Genomic DNA, 22,453 nt, shown 5'->3' with positions numbered 1-22,453 from the left:
AGATAATAAAAATGAGGTGTCCTATTATATGAATATAAAAGGCTGTGGGCGAGGGAAAATTAGAGACTATGGTGAAAAAATGAATTCATTCATTTTTGAGACAGTCTCATTGAGTAGCTCTGGCTGCTTGGAGCTTGCCATGCAAATCATGCTGGCCTTGAACTCACAGAGATCTACTTGGTTCTGCCTGCCAAGTGCTTGGTTTAAAGGCAGATACTCCCACACTCATCATACACTTTTATTTTTCAGTATCATGCTAGGCATGAGCTATGCTACTGTCTTTTACCCAGTACTTAATGTGTACACATTTTATAATTTTCTAGAAATCTCATTTTTCCAAGGTTTCTAATAAAAAGAAGCAAAGTTTTATCTAGGTTTTATAATGTGGCTGTATCAAAAATGTCATGTCTATCATCCTTATGTTCTTGAAGGGAGAGGAGGCTTCTGCAAGTATTATCTTCGTTAATTTGTCCAGAAACACCAAGGTGGTTTATTTCTTGTAACAAGGACACCTTTGCATGGGTTTACTTTCATGGATTTCCTAGAATATGTCATAGAAAGCTGCATATGCCTTTTAAAAAATTATAATATTTCTTTTTATTGCCTCAAATTGTTTTGCTTCTCTCTCATTTCCTCAGTATTTGCTTTAAGTTAGCCGTGAATTAGAATACATATTTGCTCACAACACTAATGCTGGAATTTCCTGTTGAGTAAATGGTTCTGGGAAAAGTTAAGCAATGCACAGTAAGCTGTGCCTTATAGGTGACTGATCTTACATTGCAGATGTTGGAATCTGTGGGCACTTACAAAGTGGAGGGGCAAAAGACATGGGAAGCCTTGTTGAGCTGGAGCGAGTCGTGTCCTCCCTAGAGTCATCAGGAAACACAATCAGTGGCATGGCACTGTGGAGGCAGCAGCTCTGTGCAGTTGCCAAGGTTCGATTCCTCAAGCTCAAGAATGAAAGAAAAAGCCTAATGACCATGTGAGTCTCCAAATTGGTTGAGAGCACAATGTAAAACGTAGATCAAATAAATTGCAGTAATTGTACATAGTTGTAACACGAATTTTAAAAGGTCTTATTAATAAAAAACCTGGAGCCAGATATTGGGGTGAAAACTGAGAGATCAGAGGAATAGAACAAGCCAAGCCACAAGTTCTTACCACTAGGAAATACTCAGCCCAAGAGAGAGCTACTTCCTGTATACTCATGCCTATATACCTTTCTATGCCCTGCCATCTTACTTCCTCTCTCCACCCAGCTACATCACTTCCTCTCCCCCACTCTATCATTTCCTGTCTGTCTGTCCAGACCTCCAGACCTCTATGGTTAACTAGTGCTGGGATTAAAGGTGTATGCCACCATGCCTGGCTCTGTTCTCAGTGTGGCCTTGAACTCTCAGAGATCTGGATGAATCTCTGCCTCCTGAATGCTAGGATTAAAAGTGTGTGCTACCACTGCTGACCTCTATGTTTAATATAGTGGCTGGCTTTTTCCTCTGATTCTCAGATAAGTTTTGTTGGGGTGCACAAATAAAATAGCACCACACATAGTCTTCTAAATGTTTTGTTTGAAACACCTGCTCTTGTGAATATGTAGTCAAAATATATAAAGTTTGAGATTATTGTAATTGCCCTTTTTTTCCCTTACCAAAGACTGCTTTCTCTGTTTTCCTAAGACATCAAAATCTCTTAGTATTTTCCATAGAATGAGGTGGGGAAAGGGACGGGAGGTCAGAGGAAGATGATATGTAGATGTATAGATATACAAATAGGCAGATAGATACATAGACAGACAAATAGGTAGGTAGATAGATAGGCAGGTAGGTAGGTAGATAGATAGATAGATAGATAGATAGATAGATAGATAGATAGATAGATAGATAGAAAGATAGATAGATAGATAGAAAGAAAGATAGAAGTTGATTTTAAGGAATTTTCTTGTACTACTATGTGGATTAGAAACTGAAATTCATAGGAGAGATTAGCAGTCTGAAAACTCAGGTTAGTGTTAATGTTCCTGCCAACAGGTTGGGCACTGAGACTCTGTGCCTCTCTTATTTAACTTCTCAGTGGTATCTAGTACCTGTTGTAAAGACCAAACCCTTGCAGCTTCCACCTCATTGGTAAGTGCTGCCTCCTGGTATAAATCTAACCACTCTCAGGAGACTTCTTTACTCAACTATTTGTAAGCACTCCTACACATAATCCTATTGTCTAAAGTTTGCACATATATTAAAATGAATCAGACATAAGTCTTTGTATTATCTTTCTATTACTGTAATGGAACACCCAAGATGATGCACTTATGAAGAGGAAAGCTGTTCTGCTTCACAGCCACGTAGGTTCCTATCCAAGACCAGGGTGCCCCAAACATCTGAATTCCAACAGTTCTATTTAAGGACATACATCAGTAACCTAACTTTCATACTTCTTCAGTCTATCCTCTGGCTCTTATGTACTTCCCACATCCTGTGTAATGCTTCCTGAGTGTTAGAGGGGATGCTCTCAGTGACCTGTTTGGGGCTGGGCACACATCCTCTGCTTATTTTCTGCATCCTAGGCAGCCATGAGTCTCTACATTCACCATTGTTCATTGTAAGGAAGGGCTTCTCTGATTAGGCTAAGTAAGAGCTGCTTTTGTCTGCAGATATAAACAGTTGTTTAGAAGGCAGTTGTCTGCTATGCCAGTTTAGTTAACCATTAGGAATATGCTTTCCATGCGGGCTTTCTATCTCTCCAGACCTGAGTTGTTAGACAAGTTGACAGTGCCAGATATTTGTCCCCATTCCTTTTTCTTCCAGTAATTTCAGAGTATTGAGTCTCACATGAGATTTTAGTATGCCTGTAATCCCAATACTCATTAAGAGCAGAAGGATCAGAAGTTCTAGGTCATCACAAATTCAAGGCCCTCCTGGACTACACAAGACCCCATCTAACACAAATCAGAGTCAGCATCAGCAGAGTTAGAAGGCTCAAAGAAAATGTCAAAAGCAGAAGTGCGTAGTTAAGACCAAAGCTGTGTCATTTCATTTTAGAAAGAAGAAGGAGGAAGCAACATGATTTGAACATTCCCTTTGCCCGTGTTTTATCACTGTCCATCATCTACTGAAACATAGAGCCAGCCCCATGAAAGTGGCTAGAGATTATTAACTCTTGCTATTTAATATTTCTCTTCTTCCACATTAGGTTATTGCTGTTTGGTATTAGCTTTCTTCCTCAACTTTTGGAACATCTGTTCTATGAGCTATACCATGAAAGTTACTCATGGGGATTGTCTCCAAGTATGTATTTCCTTTCTCCAGGACAGCCTCCACAGGATCCTCTGACCCACCTACTGGTCATCAATAGAACAGGTAAGCTCTAACATTGAAACACATTTTTTTTTTGGTGGGAGATGGCCTGAAAAACATAAAACATGAAGAAAAGAATGATTTCTGTGTAGTAAAAAAATATTTATAAGGCCAAACAGAAAATTAATTAAAAAATAAAAACCAAAATTTAGTTTGTTTTAGAAATTCTTTCTTTCTTTCTTTTTTTTTGGTTTTTCAAGACAGGGTTTCTCTGTGTAGCTTTGCGCCTTTCTTGGAACTCACTTGGTAGCCCAGGCTGGCCTCGAACTCACAGAGATCCGCCTGGCTCTGCCTCCCGAGTGCTGGGATTAAAGGTGTATGCCAACACTGCCTGGCTCTTTTTTTTTTTTTTTTTTTTAAGTTTACTTGAACTCTAAGGCTTTTGCCAAAACAACCAAAGGGACTTTAGAAGGCAAATCATTAACTGGTCTTTGAGATCTTACTGTATCATTTTGTAATTCCCTGTATTCAGCTGGGCTCTGTGAACAAAATGCTCCATATTTATAAGAAGATCAAAACTTATAGCATCAAAGACCACACTGCTGGTTTGGCTAATTGGGGTTTGTTTGTATTGTTAATTTATGGTGTTGGGCACTGAACCCAGGGTCTCATGCATTTTAGGAAGTGTAGCTGGAAGTTTTCCAGTGTCCTGCCCAGTCCTGACAACTCTCTGTTACCCACAGTCCTGCAGCAGCTTATAAAATAATCATTCAAAGGTTTATATTTATTTTAACTGCTTGGCCATTAGCTCAGGCTTAATACTGACTCACTCTTACACTTAAATTAGCCTATACTTCTTATCTATGTTTAGCCACATAGCTTGGTACCTTTTCTCAGTTCTGCATTGTCATCTTGCTTCCTCTGTGTCTGGCTGGTGACTCCTGACTCAGCCCTTCCTCTTCCCAGAATTCTCCTCATCTGCTTATCCTGCCTATACTTCCTGCCTGGCTACTGGCCAATCAGCATTTTATTTATCAACCAATCAGAGCAACACACATTCACAGCATACAGAATGACATTCCACAGCACTTCCCCTTTTTTGTCTAATGAAAAAGGAAGGTTTTTACTTTAACGTAGTAAAATTACATATAATAGAACAGTTATCAAGCAAGAATTACAGTTATAATATCTAGTCTATTTGTATTTGGCAAAATTAAAGAAAATACTCTATCTTATATTTGTGAGTCTAAAGTTTCATATCTATTTTATCTTTTATGATAACCAAGGAAAATTATAATTATAACTATTTAGTCTTTAACTACATCAAAGACCCCAGAAGGATATAATATTACATAAGTAAACAGGAAATGCATTGTAAGCAACTTCTAAAATTCTGGAAATGACAGAGACAGCTTCCTGCATGGACAGTCATCCAAAGTTCCTCTGCAACGTTGGAGCATCCATCTTCAGCCCATAGGCCTAGTCTATCAGTCACTTTTTCCTGTGTCCTGTCGAATGTTTGGCAGTTTTCTCTGTGAAGCAGAAACCTGAAGGACCATTTCACCTTGTTTAGGCAAATTTAGCGGTCACCTTCCTATGAGTGCTGCATGTCTAGTTTATATAACATCCTGTCAAGCAGTCCAGGCAAGAGCAATTTCTTGCTTAAATGTCCATTTTGTACCAAGAAGAAGATAAACCACATATAGAGTGTCTTTGATGCCCATCTTTCTCTTTGAAGTAAATTGGTGCTGCAAGGAACAGCTGTGTCTCATTGTCTAGGAAAGTCTAAGTTTTTAAAACATTTTAAATGCCATATTCTGTAGGTCTTCGAAGTGTTTGAAGATTACCTACCTAAGTGAAATATATCAATGTATACCTAGAAAACTTAACATGATTATAAGTTTATCATAGATGACTAATTATTAATCTGTATTTCTCAACTATACACTAAAATTTCAAATGAGTTGCCAAACAAAATAATTTAAAGAAGAGTGTAAGTATACATACAGTATAACAAAATTAATTTTAAATTTTTATCAATAAACTAAAATCCATAGCATTGTAGAATATTTCAAACAAGTTGTTGCTCTTTAAAAGTAGGTTCAATAATCTACCCTTTCATCCTATCATACTATCCCCTTTTCTTCTTTAAAAAGAGATTGTATTTATAATCAATCCTCTTTAAATAAAAATGGAGTGACACTCCTAGAAATTATACAACACTAGAAATATTAATAAATTTTAGGCTATATGTAGAGGATCTTTATTATATACATGTCAACATAATGGATTTTTGTACTCAACTCTAATTCTGCCTTCTAAGGGTATTTATAAGTAGTAATAGCATGTGTTAAGTTATGTCATTTAATTTTTTTGTCGCTTTTTATACTAATTGACTTATATTTGCTTCTTTTGATTTTTGCATTCATGGTAGGTTCAAGAATTGATAACTTTGTACATTCACTAAGACAGCAGAACATAGCATTAGACATAGATGTCCTGGGAACCAGAAATGGCACAGAAGAGGCACTATACAATGGTGCTATTACTGTGTTGGGTGATGGAAAGGTATGTTAGACTCTGATGACGGTATTTTACCAAAGACAGATTGTGGAGGTACAATTTGAAGAACTCAAATTAACTGACTTGATACAAACAAATTATTTCCCATTTTCATAGGAGAAGCTGAGCTGTAATTATTTGCTTACTATCTCCCACATAACTACCAAGGACTTTAACAATAATTTAAAAATTGTATCAATTAAATTCTGCCTCATTAATTATTTTAAATTGTATTCTCAGTGGAGCTGAGAATAACTGCTCAGTTAGATTTAGCCTTGAATCTGCAGTCTGCTGCATTTCCATACTGCTCATTCATTTATATCACTTGCCTAAATCTTGAAGGAGTTTTAAAAATGTTTTAATTAATTCTTTGAGAATTTCATCTATCTATCTATCTATCTATCTATCTATCTATCTATCTATCTATCTGTCTATCCATCCATCCACCAAGTTCAGTTTGAATTGCCCAACTACTCTTGGGTATAATTGCCTGCCTTAGAGTGTGATTGACTTACTAGACATCACACCCTTAAAGAAAACTGATTTTCCCTATCCCAGAAGCTATCAAATGCCAATAGCTCTTCAACTAGGAGTGGAACTTTGTGCCTACTTCTCCCACACCATGCTGAGATTTCTTCTGGCTTGAATTTGTACAGATCTTGTGCATGTTGTCACAACAACTGTGAGTTCATATGTAATTGACCTGTTGTGTTCAGAAAACACCTTTTCCTTGTAGTAATCCTTCACCTCTGGCTCTTAAAGTCTTTATTCCTTGAAGATTCCTCAGCCCTTTGGAGAACATATCTAATAAAGATGTCTCATGTAGGGCTGAGAACTCCACAGTCTCTTGTTCTCTGCACATTGACCACTTGAGGATCTCTGTTAATTTCCACCCACTGCAAGAAGCTTCCCTAATAAGGGTTTGAGAGATGCACTAATTTATGGGTACAGCAATAAATCATTAAGGGTCTGTTTAATACTATGTTCATTTAGCACAGTGGTTCTCAACCTTCCTAATGATGTGACCCTTTAATATAGTTCCTCTTCTTGTGGTGACCCCCAACCATAAAATTATTTTGTTACTATTTCATAACTGTAATTTTGCTACTGCTATAAATTATAGTGTAAATATCTGATATGCAACCCCCAAAGGGGTCATGACATACAGGTTGAAAACCTCTGATTTGGCAGAATAATAGTAATAGATTCCTTCCTAGGGCCTGATATCTATTTAGTCACAGGTTCTTGTTCCCAATAACAGTGCCAGGCCAGAGCTCCATCTCATGGAGTGGGCCTTAAATCCAACCAGAGTGGTTGGTAATCCCATAACATTCATGCCACTATTGCTACTGAAAATGACTTTATTTAATTTTGTGAGATTCTGGGCACAACTAGTCAAGTGACTGATGTTTGGGGGTAGTGGTGTAGAAATCCATATAAAAGTGATAAATTCTTTAAGTATATTGGGAAGTAAATAACATAGTCAGTGGGAATGTTGCCTTTCTGCCCTTGTCTTACTATATTATCAGTGATTTCAATAATTTTCAAACATAAAATGCCATTTAATTATTTTGTTACTATATCATTCTGTAATTAAGTTATGTAATTAGGTCTGAGAATTAAGAAATATTCATTATATTTTAGGATCTCAGGTTTTCAATAGCATGTAACACCAAAAGACTAAACTGCTTTCCTGTCCTCATGGATATTATTAGCAATGGGCTGCTTGGAATCTTTAATTCTTCAGGACGAATTCAGACTGACAGAAGCACATTTTTTGAAGTAAGTATATGAAGACCTTGGACGGTTTTAAGAAAGTCCTTGTAATGCAAGAAATAATGTCATCTCAGTTTTGATGAACCTGATGATCTTATATTTTATACATAAATAATATATATTCCTGCATGACTTAGCTGTGAATATAAAACAATATAAACAGTATGGTTTGGGGGCATTGAGACAACAAGAAGTACTATTAATTGGAAAATCTTTGGTTTTCCATTTTTTTTTTTTGCAGCCCTTGATAGTGGGGCATAGTTGATAGCAAAAGTTTTTCAATATTTGACTATGTGTCCTTCTTTAAAAAAACAACTGATTTTTGTAGTCTTTAACACACTAATTAACAAAATGTACAAATAAAATGTCACCACAAAAGTTTCTGTTGAGATAAATGTGGTAAGGTGTGCACCCGACTAACTTGGTTAAGGTAGTACAAAGCTAAGCAATGAGGCATGAGTATGTAGGTAATCTGCTCAGTGAATTACAGTTCTGGTCATTATTGCTGTTAATACTATTTCACTTGGAGATGCATTAAGAGAATCTTTCAATATAGAATTTCCACTCTTGACCAGATTAGGGTGATTATAAGTGGGAACATGGGAATAGTTTTTGATTATTTTAAAGGTAACTATTATATAAAATTTCAAACACCTTAATAGAGAATTTTATAACCTCCTACATTGATAAGCCAACTTCAGCTATTATAAAAAACATAGGCTTAAGAGTATTTGAATTAAATTTAAGGTCGTATCATTGTATCTCTAATATTTCAGTGTATAAATCTGTTAAAGGAAGGAATTGTTGTGGTTGATGAGGCAGCGCAGTGGATAGAAGGTGCTTGTTGCCAAGCCTGATGTCCTGAGTTCAACCCCCAAGACCTACATGGCAGAAAAAGAGAACTGACTCTTGAAAGTTGTTCCCTGCACACAAACATGCACGTGTGTGCGCGCGCGCACACACACACACACATGCTTTTTAAAAGAATCATTTATGAACAGCTATAATATCCTTATCACATATAAAAGTAGCTTCTCAATGATATCAATACCCCTTTTCTTTGATTTTCTTATGTAAAAGATGTTGTCCATCTGTGTTTACATTCTCTAACAGTATCTAGGTTGGGGAAAGGATTGTAGTTGAGTCATCATTTTACCTTACTGTGTTGAATTTCTTTTGTCTTAGAATGTGATACTATGAGCATATTCCATTGTTTTTAAAATCACCTTTTGTTATTAAGAATGTGCCTGCTCTTGGGACTCTCTTCCTCCTGTTGGTTTACCTTGTGCAACTTTGATATGATAGTTTTTGTTTCATCTCATTATATTCCATTTTTCCATGCCTGATTGTCACCTCTTAGAAGCTTGTTCTTTCCTAATGGGAAACAGAAAGGGAATGGATCCAGAGGGGAGGGATGGTAGGGAGGAACTGGGAGAAGCAGAGGGAAGAGAAACTATAATCAGGATATGTTGTATGAGAAAAGAATCCGTTTTCAATAAAAGAAAAAAGAAATCATGCTGCACTGCTAAGTTGTGGTGTGAGACATGGGTAAGAGATGGAGACTGTGTGTTGCTCCTTCATTTCCTTTGCAAAAGTTTGACATGTTGGATTAGAAAAGGAAATGTGGCTCAGCCCTAAATGCCTGCATTCCTTTTCCTTCTGAGATGGCTGTGGGCTTTTTGTTATATATATATATATATATATATATATATATATATATCTTTAAGTATCTTGTTGAGCATGGTACCACAGCGTTTGATCTTGGCACTCAGAAGGTGCAGGGGGCTCACTGCTTTAATGTCAGTCTAGGCTATATCATGAGACTTTGTCTCAAATAGTTAATGATAGAAATAAAATGTCTTAGCAACAAAAAACTGCTAGCTACTAGCTCAGGTGACTTTGAATTTATACATAGATAAATTTAGAATGTGGTCATAAATTACACTAGTATTAGTAGTAGTAGTGATTGCAGGTTCTCCTTCAAGATGCATGACTTTACTAGCCCAGGGTAGTTGGCTAAGTTTCTTGTACCAGGAATGATTTCCGTTTTGTTGAGCAGGGCTTTAAGTCCAATTAGACAGCTGTTGGTTACCAACAAGATAAGAGTCATGTTGGTCATTGTTTTAGTTCATAGGCATCATAGATGGTAGGGCTATTGACCTCTACCACACTGGGTTCCTTTAGAAATCACATGGGGAAAAAAGGGGGGGGGGAAGAAATCACATGGAACCTTCTGGTATCATGAAAGCTTGTCCTCAGGGAGGAGCTTTCACATGAATTATTTTCTAACATTCATGTACTTAAAACTTTCTACCTGAAAACATTTAAATTTGATACTTTTGCTTATCCAGAAGCAGAGGAATAACTCTTTATAAATGTTGAACTGAGCTACTTTGACACAAGTTTCGAAGATTAGAAAAAATATCCTCTCCATTGGTGGTCCAAGAATATGTATTATTTAATAAGTTTTTTTTGTCTGTGTGTGTAGAAAGAGATATAGTTAAATGTAGATATAGATATACATGCTATTGATGTGTGGAATGCTGTAATCTCTGAGTCAGAGTCTGGAACTTCATGAGACTTTGGGAAGGGCTTTGAGGATTATTTATTTGGTTGATATGGTGAAGACAGTATAAATGAATCTGAGACCTGGTTTCTATCTGCTCACCAAGTTTGCATAATTTTAGGAGCATATGTTTTATGAGCATGGATACATGAGCAACGCATTCTTCTGGATACCATTGGCTGCCAGTCTCACTCCTTACATCGCAATGAGCAGCATCAATGACCACAAAGTAAGAAGCATTAAAGTCTTCAGATTTTTTTTTTTTGCCCTGAAAAATTTCCTTTGAATGTTGTGCACATAGATTTGCATGCAGGTAGTGAATCTACTGTATGTGTTTATTGCAATGTATAACCAATCATTTCAATGATAGGTTGTCAAAATATGAGTAAAATACATTTTTCTTAAACAGGGAAATGCCACCAGCTAGTATTAAAGACAACTTTTAAGTATGTACCACTTAGTCTCATTAATAGACAACTACCAACAGACATAGCCACACTCTCACTTGGAAATGAAATTACTCAGTTAAATAGTACAGATCCAATCACGACAGTATTTTGACTATTCTTGAAAAAAATATTCCTCTTTAACTTAAATTTGTGATGTTTTCATATAAAATTCCAGAAGGGTTTGTCAGTCTTTGTGCCTCCCCGGTACTCCCAGTGCCCATAATGAACCCCTTCCCCTCTTCACGGTGTTGACACCGGCACCAGGTGCTGGTTTTGTCACACGGAACCATGTGAGTGCCCAGGAGATGTGTTTATGGACTGGAGTTAATTTTAGTTTCTTCTGCTCTTAACTCTTCAGTTTTCAGGCTGAATACATTTTAAAAGCTGTTTATTCACAGACTTGCCTTAGTTTGTCACTGATGAACTGCATGATGACTACACCTGGGTTACAGCGGGTTCCCATGAGGAATCGGTGAAGTAATACTTAGTGTGTTTGATGTCTAAATATATAAAGAGTGATGATTGTCCTACAGGTTTTACAGCAGTCAGGGAAAAATGATCCACCAAGAGACAAGAATGGAACTCTCCTCAGCCTGATTTTATTGTAACCGACTCTGGGTCAGGACTTCCAGAGTCTGACCCAGATCATTTTACTTCAGCCATATCCAAGCACAGCACAATTTTTGAAAAAAAAGTATTCAGATAACAATTAACCCAGGCCCAAGTGCACAATTTAAAACATGTTTGCATTGAGATTCCTTACAAAATACGTCTGGCTTCTTTCAGAAGAATGGGTACTGTTGACTCAGAGATAGCGCCGAAGATTTAGGGTGAATGACTGAGGTAAACAGTCATTTTTAAACATGAGGTGAATGCCTGTGGGATTCAGGATTGACCTGGCCCTAAGATAACACAGAAGTCACTTAGGCTGTTGTACAGCACAAATGACATCATTTTTAAGAGTGGGTTTTATGGTCTAAAAGCAATGCTCATGGTTTAGGGAAAAAGGTCTTGGATAAGAAAAAACATAAATTTCTGAGAGAAAAGGCAGAGGCTGTCTCATCAAAAAGCAAAGATCACCACCAGGTTGTAAAGCTATGTCATTCCCGGTAGTCCAGGAAGAGTAGCTGTGCATCTCATTATTCTCTTCAACAAGAGATAAGCTGTGTGTTTAACTTCCCTGGCTTTTCCAGTGCTTATCTGTGTGCACAAAGCCTTCTTGCTCTCTACAATAGAGTTCAGTGTGAGGGTCCCTTTTCACTACTCTCAAAATTATCAATGTCCACATATATCACAAGCCAGCTAATATTTCCATAGAGATGAGAAATAGATATTTCAAATTTGAACAAAAAGGAAAAGTTTTCCTGGGTAGATCTGTCATCTTTAACCTTTTTCACCTCAGTAATTCTTATTAATAATCTACATTTGCTCTGGGGTAAAACTCTGGATTTACCTTTCTTTCCTTATTCCTTGTACACTTCATCAGTAATTCCTTTATGTTCTGTCCCAATGATCAAATCCATCAATTTCTTACTGTCATTGTTTACATCCTAGTCTGTATTACTACTATTCCTGCTTGGACCATGGCAGTAGCTACCTGTTGGTATCCTCACTTGCAATGAATTCTTTCCACCCAACCAGAATGAACATTCAGAAGTTCAAATAACAGTATCTAGTTAACTTCTCCATGCAGCTAGAATTGTCTTAATTTTTTTTCCCATCACAGGCAATTTATTTTGTTCTATTCATTCACAGTTAATACAGAATGTCAGAGCCCTGCATTATTCATCTTCTGTCCATTTTTCCTCGTTCTTTACTGCAAATTCCCCTCTACCCATCCCATTTTTTAAAATATGGCTTTCACACTTACCAATGTCAAATATCACTTGATCATTCTTTGAGACCCCATTGTCCTCTCCTTCACTCTGTTCTTTATTTATACAGATGTCTTCTTGTTATTCATATGTCAACACAAAATAATTTCAGACCAATCCCCACCCCCTTTAATAAGTCTGAATAGATCCCCATCACTGCCATGTGAACTCATTTAAGAAATATATAAATGGCACTTATGATCATAGGACTTCTCTCATTTGTTAACTGTTTCTTCTCCCTAGGAATGAACACCACTAAAATAGGAATATTTTTTTCCTGTAAATTCTGACTATTCTATCACTTCTTATTTCCATGAATAATGGGTCAGTTTTCATTTTCCTATTCCTTAAGTCTTATTTTAAGTGTAAGAGTGTTTGTCTGCATGTATGTTATATATCACATGCATGTAGTGCCCGACAGAGGTCAGTGAGCATGTCAGATTCCCTGGAATTAGAATATCTGTCCCTGCCCAAAGCAGCCAAGCACAGAATCTGGTAGCTGCCAATCAAAGAGTCATGCCCAACAGTTTTATCAAAAGAAAATTAGACTTGAAAAGCTTTCAATAAAGATCTATTATTAACATCAATATTCTTGACAGTATTCAACAATGCTCAAGTCCTAGATGAATACCTTTATGGCGAATACCTTTATGGTCAATTTATCCATCTCGCTTTGAAATAGTATCAGTTCCTCTCGGGTATGGCTATGGCAAGTAGCAATGTCATTTGCCAAACAAAAGTAATAACTGTAAAGGGATATAGTAAAAATAGTTGCTGTAACTATGTATTTACAGTTTCCCTAGTTTCGGCTTTTCAGAATTTTATAATGATCTTTCTGGTTTTTTGTTTGTTTGTTTGTTGTATCAGAAAAAAATCCTTTCCCAGCTGTGGACCTCAGGCCTATACCCTTCTGCTTACTGGTGTGGACAGGCTCTGGTGGACATTCCCCTGTACTTTTTGATTCTCCTTCTCATGCAAATAATGGACTGTGTTTTTAGTCAGGAAGAGATTATATTTATAATTGAAAACCTGTTAATCCAGGTAAGTGTAAAGATTTAGAATTCCTTACATTTTGGAATAAAGTTTTATTAGACCATCTTTTCCATGAATGTTGTCACTAGGGTCAGGAGTCTCCTTTGCAGGTTCTATCTGGGTCCTGTTGACATAAGAATTTTAAAAACTTACTAAGGGAAAAACTTGAGAATAATTTGTTGAGGTTCAAAAGAGAAAAATTCCAGGACATACAAGCTGGAAATGTTAGCAACTGCCAAGAGAAGGGATCGAGAACAATAAGAGGGATAGTTAAACTTTCACAGAGCACAGGGAAAAAGGTAGACCATGGAGGAAGGTGAGAACGCTGTGAAAAGAGAAAGAATGAGGTGGTCATTTTTGCTGACAGGGTGCAAAAACTGTCCTTTTCCAAGGTAATAGCTCGAAAGCAGCTCTCTGCGCTTTTGGATCAACAAGAGTGGGAACTATCTCACATTAATATTATTAGCATTGTTTGACTTTGCCCTGTAGTGAGCTGTCAGTTGCTCTGGGGGGGCTTAGGCCTCAGGATATGTCAAGGATAAAAAGAGATAGTAACGAACTGCTCATGTTATTAGCTTACCTTTTGGTTGTATTAGCTTTGGACAAAGAACGAGTAACAGACACCATCTTATATTGTCACTTTGCCCTTTAATGTTGCTGTTATTGGGCCATTTTGAAGGCCCTGTCATGACCCTTGCAGTTAGTCCCAAGCATCCTGAGGACTGTTATTGCCCATTGAAAGGCCAGCAATGTTGTATTGTTTTGATCTTATTTTAAGCTAGTTCTTTAAGAGCTTCATACATGTTTTGATCCTATGTATCCCCTCTCCCTCAACTCTTAATTCACCCACTCAACCTTTGTTAATCTCTAATCTGTGAGGAGAAAAGCCACTTCCACAACCGACCAAATAAAGCAAACTTTATTTTAGAGGTGCACCCAGGTCTGGCCAGCCAGCTGTCTCACCCTAAGTCAGAGCTTTAGAGAGCAGCCATGGTCTAGCTTTTTGAGGTCCCTTTTATGAGGAAGAGCCACAAGGTTAATAAAAAAAAAGCTGCAAGCACATTTGCGGGGGCTGTTAGGAAAAATACAGTCAAAAGGCAAGAATACACATCATGAAGGTGGAGAGTCATATGTCATAGGGTTGGTGGCCACGGGTGTAGATCAAGTTATCCTGTAAACATATTTTACAAGGCAAGGGACAATGATGCATCATGGGGTCACAAGTTTAGTGTAGGTTCAAAGACATGTTTTGCAAAGTACAGCAGGTTTAGAAAACAGAAACAGTCTCTCCCACCCCCCATCCCCGTATTTATTTATTTAAATTTATTTATTTATTTTACATCCCGGTCGCAGTTTCCCCTCCCTCCTCTCCTGCCAGTCCCTCCCCCACCGTGTTCTGTTTGTCTCCACTGCCAGTACAGTCCTCCTCTGTAGAAAACTATTCTCGTAGTTAACAACAATATGGCTCCTGTGTTGAAGTGAAGCCGCCATGGCTTCTCCTCTGGCTTCATACCTTGCAGCCTTAAAATCTTTCAAGACCAACTCGTGCTGCCCAAATAGTTTCACAAGTGTGGTCTCCCACTGGAGATTATGCAACTTACCAGGGCCTTACACTCTTAGAAAACACCGCCTCTCCGCAGCTAATAATTGCCAGTAGCTCCATGGCTCGGAGTGGAATTGTATGCCTAACTTGGGCCCACACATCTTATGCATGCTACCACAACTGCTGTGAGTTCATAGGGGCAGGTGCCCTGCTGTGTCCAGATGTTTCCTCTGTAGTCTACCACCTCCAGCTCTTACACCCCTGCTGCCCCCTCTTCTGCGGTGATGTCTGAGCCTTGCAGGGTGGTGGGGAGAGGTGTGCGGTGTTTATGTTCCATTTAGGACTCAGAATTCTGCAGTCTCTTAGACTCTGGCCTTTGGCCAGTTGTGGGTCACTGTGCTAATCTCCATCTACTACAAATAGAAGGTTCTCCGCACTGGTTTATTTTACCAAGCCATGGAAGATTAGTACTTGAAAATTTGTTATAAGCAGTTTAGAAATGTTTCAGTGCAGCACTTAAAATTTGTCTACTTTGACATTTTTAAAATTCCTTATCTGCCAGGTATTAGCAACCATCAGTCAGGCCATTCATTTGGGAGGAAGCAGACATGTTGGGATTCGTGTCTCAAATGATGCCTGGAAAGGAGATAGCATCAGGGGTCCTTTTCATTCCCTTCCCTCCTGCCTAGCCTTCCCCACCAGTATTATAATTATTATTATTATTAAACCAAAGAACTTCAAATTGCCTATGCTTCTGATGATTATGAAGAGTTGAGGGTTAAGCATGAATACTTTCCTAAGTAGTAGTCGTCTGTGTAACCTGAATGCTTCTGTTTTCAGATCCTGTGTAGTATTGGATATGCATCATCTCTTGTTTTCTTGACATACGTAATTTCATTCATTTTTCGTAATGGCAGAAAAAATAGTGGTATTTGGTCATTTTTCTTCTTAATTGTAAGTATGCACGTGATGCTTCTTGTTTTATTTTTAACTCTTTCTTGAATAAATCTAGGGGCATATATTTTATTTTACTTAAAATTTGTTTTAGACTTATTTATTTTCTATTATGTGTATGAGTGTTTTGCCTGCTTGAATGTATGTATACCACATGTATGCCTGGTGCCTGTGGAGTTCAGAAGAGGATATCAGAGCCCTTGGAACTGGAGTTGAGGATGGTTGTGAGGATATCAGATCCCTTGGAACTGGAGTTGAGAATGGTTGTGAAACACTATGTATACACTGAGAACTGAACCTGGGTTCTCTTGAAGAGTAGCAAGAGCTCTTAAGCCCTGAGCCTCCCCAGCCTTAAGGAGCATATATTTTAGTCACTGTACTAAGCAGAGCGGCAAATTAATAATTCTTTTTAGAAAATTTTAATTGCTCTAAGGTGATCATAGATCTATGTAAATTGTACTGTATGTGTGGATGTATGTCTACAGAGCTTGAGGGATCCAGGAGGTAGAGATTTCTACCCCCATGGCCATTCATTTATTTCTATTGCTATACTATACCATTGATAGATATATCCATCAATTGATTTCTCCATTGTTGATACCTATCAAATGGCTTCCTGTTTGGGGCTGTTATTGATAATACTGACAGGAAGTCAGTATTGTGTATACTTTGGCACATCTATGTATACATTCATATATGTATCTGGGGATACAAACCTAGCAGTGGAATTCTTAGGAAAAATTATTTATATATTCACCTTTGGTATGTTGTGCAAATGAGTTGTTTACAGTAACATGAACTCAAGGAATTAATTTATTATACAGTTCCTTCAAACAAAAACTGAATAAAACCATTCAGCCACACAAAAGCTTCACAAATGTTTATAGCAGCTTTATCAATTGCCCAAATATAGAGCTAACCAAGACATATAAAGATGCTAAATGGTTAAATAAATGGAAGCATATCCATGTAATAGAATATTATTTACTTCTAAGAAGAAATGAGCTATCAATCTTGGAAAGACAAGAAATAAAGACAACATGAAAAGGCTACCTACCATAATTCCAATTACATGACATTCCAGAAAAACTATGAAAATAATAAAAAAGATTAGTGGTTGCCAAGAGTTATGAAAATGGAAAGATGGGTAGGTGAGCATGGGGAAATTTTAGGACAATGAAATACTTTGCATAATACTACAATGATAAATACATGTTATTGTAACTTCAAAATGTGTAGACTATACAACAATAAGAATGAACTCTAATACAAAATGTGCCTGAAGATTAAATAAAAATTTAAAAAGGTAACATATTTAAACACTTAGAAAAAAAACTTAAGGTGAATAATTTCTTTTGGAAAATTATTTTAAAGCTGAGAAAGATAATATTCCTGGGTCTGTAGATTAGTGATAGAGCACTTGCCTTGTGCGAGTGATGCTGTAGGTTCAATCCAGTACTGCATGTGTTTGTGTGCTCATGTGTTGTGTGTGTGCATGTGGGGAGAGGGTTATGCGTGTGTGCATGTGTACATGTGCACATGTGTGTGAGTGTATAAAATTGTTGGTATGTTTACTTAGACAAGCAAAGGACAATGTTCTAGATAAAAAGACAGTAAAGCCAACCCAGAAGAAGTTTCTTTTTATTTATTTATTTATTTATTTATTTATTTATTTATTTATTTATTTATTTATTTATTTATTTATTTATTTCTAAAGACAGGGTTTCTCTGTGTAGCCCTGGCTGTCCTGGAACTCACTTTGTAGACCAGGCTGGCCTCAAACTCACAGAGATCTGCCTCTGCTTCCTGAGTGCTGTGATCAAAAGTGTGCACCACCTCACCTGGCTTAGAAGAAATTTAAGAGAGTAATAACAACAAAAAGTAAAAGAGGACATGAAGCTGGGGAGACCTTGAGTATGTACTAGAAGGAGCTGGAGGGTGAGGGTAGTGTTGGATGGATATGATCAGGATACTTTGTATAAATGCATGGTTATCTTCTTCCAAGAATAAAAATATTTAAATACTGCAAAAAGAATAATAATGAACAATAACCAACGACTGATTCCAGAATGCAATGTTGATTGAGTATTAGCAACAGTCAAAGTAAAGGAGGGAATCACACAGGTTAAAGAAACATCACATGGTTTCTGAAACATGCCCCCCCACCCCGTAGAAAATAAACATAAATTCAAGAGCACAGATTTGAGAAGCCAATGGCAAATACCATAATGTTAAAATTATAAATTACTCATTCAGTGTTAGCACTTGGACAGTGATGCCTACAATAGTTGACTATAACACCTTGAGTGAGCAAGGCATGGTATAATGTACACTCCCATCGTGGCTTTTAGAGGAGCAGAATGTCACAAATATTTTTGGAAATATTTTTGACAACTGTTAATTTTTAAATGTACAAAGAAGATTTTAATTTGGGGGAGGTGGACAGATGGCTGAGTGTTAAGAGCACTGGCTTCTCTTCCAGAGGACCAGAGTTTAATTCCCAACACTTACATGTTGGCTCACAACTGTCTATGACTTCAGTCCTAGGGAATCCAACATCCTCTTTTTGGCCTCCTCAGGCATCAGGCAATCACACAGTATGCAGGCATGCATGTAGGCAAAAATAAAATCCTGGACACAAAACAATAATAGAAATGAAAAATTTAATAAAAAGATTTTAATCTTCAATGCTGAAAGTCTCAATATAGAAAATATTAAGGTATACCACAATTAATATGACCAGAAAAATCAAACAACAAAATTTTGACGATCCACTCTTACACATTCAATCAAGGAAATATCCAGCTGTAAAAATTAATAACCAGTATTCTTAGACTTAGAAAGATATCCAAGACTTATATTGAAGTGAAAAAAAGGATGTATAGAAATGAATGACCAAAGAATGCCATCATCAAAATCTGATTTTTACACACATTGTGTTTGAAAAGCGTTGCCTTCCAATAAAATTGCGACATGGTTTGCGACACAAAGAAAAAAGTATGATGGCAATGCTGTATTGCATGAGATACAAATCTATAGTAGGAGCACTGATGAGGTGAGCTTCTGTTCTCTCTGAAAAGAAGCTGTCATTCGTGTCACTGTGCTTTAGTGACACCGTACTGTGCTTTCATTTCAGGTCACCATCTTCTGCATCGTTGCTACTGACATAAATGAGTATGGGTTTCTAGCGCTCCTATTCTGCACCTTTTTAATACCGCCCTTCACGCTGATTGGCTCTCTACTAATTTTTTCTGAGGTAAGTAGTTTCACTCTTCTCCTACCATCATCAAGTGTAACGCTACCAAAGAAAGCCTTGAATATTATCAATTCAGGCAAAGTCAGTTCCTGGCTGTGCAATGTTTGAAGCTGTGATTTTGAGAAAGTGATTTCTCTACAACATGCAAAGGGCACAGCCACATTCTTTATTGCTAAAAAGCCCTGCCCTGGTTCATGAAGGCCAATGGAAACTCCAGACTAGTAGCGTTTCACAGCCTTCTCTCCTGGGAACCCTACTATAAGTCAGAAGAAAGGTGTCTCTTCTGTTCAGGTTAGGATGTATTACCTGAAAAGAACCACGCAACAGTCAGTTGTATATACTGACCTGGAGTTTAGCCTCTGGGGAGATTAAGAAAGCAGCAGATTTCTGAGATTCATCAGTTTATAAGTGTTGGTAAAATCAGTATAACTGAGTAATAGAAGTAGAAGTAATAGAAAAGCACATAGAATTTGAAATAAAAAGTCAAGACTTGACTTTGAACTCCAAAATTGAGAAGTTTGGAGAGAGGAGGAGTCTGGTAAATCAGTGTGAACAGGAGCCAGAGAAATTGCTGACTTCAGACTGTCACATCCCCCCCCAACCCCCCCCCATCTCCGCCCAAGCTCTGCCTCAGCAGTGAAGAGTCAGTTTCCAGGGATGAAATAAGAGTGTTTCTATAAATAAAGACCTAGTAAGCCACCAACTGCTACTGAACAATCCAGAAGGATGCCAGGTGGAAAAAGACCATTCTGTCTAAGGACAGAAAGGTCACTGGTGATATTAGCAGTGTCCATTTCAATGAAAGCCTCAGCTTTACTCAGTGAGCCTAGCAGAGAATGGGAGGTGAGCAAGTGCTGGCATGGCAAGCATGTCTATGCATTTTATGTCAAGACAGTAGGAGTGGAAGAACAGGTGAATCGGGAGGTGGTCGATGTTTTCAGTTCAGTTTTGCTAAGGAGTATCATACTGCGCTGATGTGAAATATGAAATTACTCACAGTAAGAGAGAAGAGCATTGTCCAGGGAGTAAACTCTGAAAAGGTGAAAGAAAACCATCAGCATGCATTGGACAAGTGGAGAGGTTGCTGTCCATTATATAGGATTCACCATCTACTTAAGAAAACCGAGTGTGTGGATATAGAGAATAGGCTGTCTCTCGTTTGGAGAATGAGATGTCTCTCTTTTGAATGAATTGCAGTCATTAACTGTGTGTGACATGTTCAAGGCAGAATTAACACTTTGATGCCAGAAGAAAATATATGAAAAATTATATGAAAAAATATTTCTGGGATTGAATCAGTAAAATTGGCAGAGCTGTGAGAACAGAACTTGCTTTTCAAGTGGAGTAGGCAAAATTGAGAGTCAAAACTATCCAGAAAGATCTCTTGATGAATGCAGAAGTGAAATTAGCCATTACTTTTTATTCATGATACAATGAGATCTCCTTTATTGAGCTCTAATGGAACAGGGTACTTAAATGTGGTGCACGTGAAACCCCATATGAAAAATTTGCCTGACTTGGAGGGTAGTCATGATTATTTTCTAAAATGGGTGTCAGGAGATAAGAACAAGATGAATCCAGGGTCTGCAAAGGAGGAATAGCAAGAAGGAGAGAAGGAGTATGAATAAGAACAGAAAAGCAGGTGATCTCAGCTCAGGGAGACGGTTTGCTTCAGAAAGACTTGCCAGTGTCTTCAGGGGCAGTGTCTACCAGCACTGCCCACGATCTTGCTCACTGTCCGTGTTGCAAGGAACATATCCTGCTCCTCGGCCTGTGGACAAGCTCAAGTTCATGGAAACACTAGGGAACAAGGGCAGGATACCCAGGTCAGGAACAGACTCTGCCCCGTACCCAGGTTACATGGGTTCATTGCAGACAGGATGAATCATGATCAGAGGAATGTTCACTCGAACATGTCTTCTCATTTTGCAGGTTTCTTATGACTCTGTGGATTACTTAGGAGCCTCAGAATCTCAAGTCCTGTTTCTGGCGTTGCTAATAGTAAGATGGCATTTCCTTTTTAATGTTTTTGCATTAGGAGACACATTTGTACATTTTAAAACTTTCTTTGTATTTATTCTATGTGTCTTTTTTACATCATGTATCTTGATCCCATTCATTTCCCTGTCCCTTCTAATCCACCCTCGACTCCTGCACTCCCCCCACCCAATAAAACAAAATTTAAGAGAGGGGAAAAATTAAAAGTGGAAAAAAATAGAAATCTCATCATGGAAGCTGCAGTGTGACACAGTGAGTCATGAAGTAAACCCCTTTGTCCATGTACCTTTGCTTGCAAGTGTTCATTGCAAAGAGTCGTTGGTCTGGTTTGAGGCCTCTGCTCTAACATCTACCCCATCTAAGATCTGCTGGAGCACATGAAGGGACCTGACCCACAGACCCAGAACTGCATGATCTCCACAACACAGGGCAAACTGTAGACAGAAGTTTCTCAGTCCTGCCTAGCCCGGCAGTCCAGACAAATCTCTCCCACCCGCGGCCCCACAGCTGCTTATAAAATAATTACACAGAGGCTTATATTAATTACAAATTGTTTGGCCTATGGCTCAGGCTCATTATTAACTAGCTCTTATAACTTATTTCAACCCATTTCTATTAATCTATGTTTGCCACATGGCTTCATGGCATTACTTGGCCTCTCACATCTTGCTTCTCCTGGCGGTGGCTTGCAGTGTCTGCCGTGACTCCACCCTTCTTCATCTCCCTCTTCAGTTTAAATGTACCGCCTAACCTTATTCTGCCTCGCCACTGGCCAAACAGCTTTATTTATCAACCAATGAGGGCAATACATATTCACAGCATACAGAAAGACATCCCACAGCAGGTAACATAGGACATTTCTACTTTTTTGTGTTTCTTTGAGTTTCAACAAATTATGTGGAAATTTGGGAGTATAAGAAATAAAACACACACACACACACACACACACACACACACACACATACACACACAACTTTAAATCTGAACCACTCACATGACAGTGATCATTTGATGACAAGTGTGGAGCCCAAACTCTAAACAGCATTACTAGTGCTTGTATCAACTCATTACTACTGTTAGTTTTTTTTAATGTTTATTTATTTATTATTTATTTATTATTTATTTATTTATTATTTATTTATTTATTTATTTA

At 37.8% G+C, this 22,453-nt stretch overlaps 1 protein-coding gene across 12 annotated transcripts in view; it reads left to right on the top strand.

Annotated features, from left to right (window-relative positions):
* Abca9 (ATP binding cassette subfamily A member 9) overlaps positions 1 to 22,453 on the top strand; it is a 70,808-nt gene that overhangs the window by 32,650 nt on the left and 15,705 nt on the right. For all 12 annotated transcript variants that reach the window (XM_076543646.1, XM_015993886.3, XM_076543645.1 and 9 more), the window contains 9 exons: positions 784 to 982; positions 3,187 to 3,353; positions 5,725 to 5,858; positions 7,497 to 7,634; positions 10,316 to 10,423; positions 13,385 to 13,558; positions 15,933 to 16,046; positions 19,183 to 19,302; positions 21,235 to 21,303. In XM_076543646.1, coding sequence (XP_076399761.1) covers positions 784 to 982; positions 3,187 to 3,353; positions 5,725 to 5,858; positions 7,497 to 7,634; positions 10,316 to 10,423; positions 13,385 to 13,558; positions 15,933 to 16,046; positions 19,183 to 19,302; positions 21,235 to 21,303 — 1,223 coding nt within the window. The remainder of the gene's footprint in view (positions 1 to 783; positions 983 to 3,186; positions 3,354 to 5,724; positions 5,859 to 7,496; positions 7,635 to 10,315; positions 10,424 to 13,384; positions 13,559 to 15,932; positions 16,047 to 19,182; positions 19,303 to 21,234; positions 21,304 to 22,453) is intronic.

Source organism: Peromyscus maniculatus, chromosome 8 (genome assembly GCF_049852395.1).
Source record: "Peromyscus maniculatus bairdii isolate BWxNUB_F1_BW_parent chromosome 8, HU_Pman_BW_mat_3.1, whole genome shotgun sequence".
Taxonomy (NCBI): Eukaryota; Metazoa; Chordata; class Mammalia; order Rodentia; family Cricetidae; genus Peromyscus; species Peromyscus maniculatus.
Note: the sequence above shows the minus strand (reverse complement) of the source record. Positions and strands in the feature narration are given on the sequence as shown.